The sequence below is a fragment of the Nematolebias whitei genome, chromosome 8 (genome assembly GCF_014905685.2).
Source record: "Nematolebias whitei isolate Nwh7 chromosome 8, NemWhi1, whole genome shotgun sequence".
Lineage (NCBI taxonomy): Eukaryota > Metazoa > Chordata > Actinopteri > Cyprinodontiformes > Rivulidae > Nematolebias > Nematolebias whitei.
In genome coordinates this window covers 24,934,978-24,938,207 of record NC_056505.1, presented here as the reverse complement: position 1 = coordinate 24,938,207, position 3,230 = coordinate 24,934,978, and the positions used below count along the sequence as shown (strand labels likewise).

Here is a 3,230-nt window from a genome sequence, read left to right as displayed (position 1 = left end):
TCTGGGCGCAGGAGAGTTGCGCCCAGAATAGTCCTATATCTTGTAATGAAGAGGAGTTAACTGCATGTACAACTTTTAATGAGAGTCTATGGGCAAAAATACATCAATCAGCAACAACGTGTTTGAAAGAAACAACTTTACTCATCATTAACTATAAAATATTTATCTTACACAACTAAAAGATATATACATATATTTCAAAATATTTTTATTTTATTCTTTCATTTTTATTTAATTATTTTATATCTTCAAGGTAATATGGTGCAATGGTGTGTGATGGGGCTACGCCCTAGCGTCCTCTATTGGCCAGCCACCACTGCCTGACTGGGTCATTTGCTTTATTCTCCGCTGTATGATATCCCCTAAATTGAAAGGTGGCAGCAGTTCTCTCTTGTCTGGTTAAATGTCACAAGAATCTAAAGAGAGTAGAATTTGTCTCAGAGATCGTTATTAATAAAGGAATCTTTAGGCGAGGCATCTAAAAATTCATTACAGGATCCACAATAAGCATTTTTTTAATATAGAGCTATACAAAAAATTACATATTGACACGCACAAAAACACACACTGGCATCCTCAAGGAGTCCTGTAATGTTGTAACTGGAAATCCCAAGTGAGGTGAAAGTTGTAAATCCTGTGCCATTAATTTGAAGTTGTATTTTATAATGAAATGGATGACGGGTTCAGAGTCAGACCAACCAGTCATCTGATAGAAAATTTTTATTTTATTAAAAAAAAAAAAAATTTTGATCTAAAAAAATATTAGGTTGAAGGTAAAATTCTTTCCCCAGCTTTCTTTTTTTTCTTTTTTTTATTTTATTTTTTTTACAGAAAGCCAGTTATAACAGATTGCTTAGAGCCTGTTTTAGTGACATTTGTCAGCCCAGATCTTTTCCAGCAGTGTTCTTGGTCCTACCAGTAAGCCTTTTTATAAAGTGTAAGCAAAAATAGTCATAGAAACAAGTAAAGATAATGGATGGATAGTAAATAACCGAATTCTGTTTTCTTTGTTATAGCTTAATTTAGAGGTTAAAACTTCATTTGTACAAACAAATCTCTTGTTTTTTTCCCTTCCAGCTGCTTTTACGCAACTTCAACCGAGTTAGACGCTGCATCATGTTCCTGATCAACGTGGGTTGCTACATTAACAGCTGCTTCGAATGGGACTCTCCACAGAGGAGCATCTGTGCTTTTGTGGTACGTGCTGGAGCAACTTGTGATTACAGTTTTTACACTGAACACTCACGCCAACATGTTCGCAGAGGTTCTGTTTAGCTTCAGATGTTTAACTTAAGAAAATAGCTGATCAAAAACGCATCTGAAAAACACAAAACCACAATCCAACAATGTTCAGTCAGGTCCTCTGGACAGTTTCTTTTTTTTGGTGAGATGTTTCGTCTTTCATCCAAAGGACTTCATCAGTCCAAGGAGTCACAAACAAACTCAGTCCCACAAGCAGCACACTTCTCAGGCTATGGCTGCCTCAGAGGAGTTGACAGGGGAGAGGGTGGGCCCCAGAAACCATCTTATCACCAGCAAACTGGTTGGTCCACTAAGGGAGTGTGCTGCTTGTGGGACTGAGTTTGTTTGTGGCTCCTCAGATTGATGAAGTCCTTTGGATGAAGGACGAAACATCTCAACAAAAAAAGAAACCGTCCAGATCACCTGACTGAACCTTGTTGGATTTTTTTACCTGGATTATTGACCATGAACTTTGATGTTTACCAAACCACTGTATTCAGATGGCATTAATATGTTTAGTTACAGAAAAGTAAATGCTCTTCCAAGCAAGAGTCTGTTTTGACTTTGACTTTCTGATTGTTTTTTTTAAATCATTTAACTTTTTATTGGCATTTTCCAGATTTATTTACATACAACATGTACAAGAACAATTCACATTTAACACTACATACAAAAACTAAGAAATAAAATAAAATAAAAATAAAAATAACTTTTTCTTGGGTGCTAATCTTCCAATAGTCCTTTTGTCTTATCCAGTTTGTCGAGCTTTCTCTCTTTTTTGTCACTGCCTTTGGTTTTGGATAGTGTCCATTTCTCCCATTTTTCTTCCATTTGTGTTTGCTGTAGTTTCAGGCGATATGTCAATTTTTCCACTGTGTAGATTTCTTCTATTATCCCAATTCATTGTTCATGACAAGGAGGGTCCACCTTTCCCCATTTCCACCTAATAGCTTTCTTGCTAGCTATTAACATTATCTTGATCAGATACCTATCACTTCCTCTTACTTTTTCTATGATATTGTTAAAATTGCAAAGGTACTGTACTGTGCTGCTCATAGGAATATCCCAGTATCTTCTTTACAGTTACGTGTACAGTTTTCTACAAGTGAAGTATTTTAGGGCATTTCCAAAATATGAGAGTGGTCTGCATCCACTGTTCCACAAAAGTTCACTGTGGAACAGTGAACTTTCTGATTGTGTTTAAAGGGTAGTTATGCAGTAGCTGTCGAAATATTAAGATATTCCAACTATAATACAATCAATGTGTACAGTAAAAATGGCATCGTCTCTCTTCCTTACCCAATGTCCTCTTCTCCACCTGTTCTGCTCTTGCCTGTCACCTGAGTCTGATTTTCAAAGGTGAAATGTAATTGGACGCTAGAGCTCTCAGTAAAAAGATTCTCCTGCAGGACTGCAAGTGGTTGCATTCAGGTTCCAACTCTAAAGATGACAGAGCAGACACTTAATCCTGTCTGTTTTAGTGTCCCCGACTTAAGTAGGTACAGGACAGGTGGACCCTTCCCCGGCCCTCTACCACGAGAGCACTAAGTGTCTCCACTGCGGACATTAGCAGCGTTTGGCTGTCTGACACCAGTTTAATCTTCGCAGAGGCTGGATGTATGTTTGTACAGCAGGTCACATTGTCATCACTGGACGTGGGTCAGATGAGACATGATATTGATCTGATAACATTTTCCATTTTGTGTGTGTGAGAGAAAGAGGGAACGAGTGAGAGAGAGTGCCTGGAGTGCATGTTTGCGTTTTCTCCCTGGATTTATCATGACTCATTTTAGAAATAGATGAATAGTTCAGACAAAGAAAAAAAAAACATTTGGGAATTCACAAAAATGGAGTTCATTTAAAAATACAATAATTTACTTGGTGAATGTTTGGTTGGTTTCAGCCTTGGAAATCACAATCACTTCTTATCAATACACATATACACACACACACACACACACACACACACACACACACACACACACACA

At 37.5% G+C, this 3,230-nt stretch overlaps 1 protein-coding gene across 1 annotated transcript in view; it reads left to right on the top strand.

Annotated features, from left to right (window-relative positions):
• mctp1a (multiple C2 domains, transmembrane 1a) overlaps positions 1-3,230 on the top strand; it is a 162,568-nt gene that overhangs the window by 115,951 nt on the left and 43,387 nt on the right. Inside the window, exons 11-12 of the mRNA XM_037680664.1 lie at positions 86-124; positions 1,070-1,197. Coding sequence (XP_037536592.1) covers positions 86-124; positions 1,070-1,197 — 167 coding nt within the window. The remainder of the gene's footprint in view (positions 1-85; positions 125-1,069; positions 1,198-3,230) is intronic.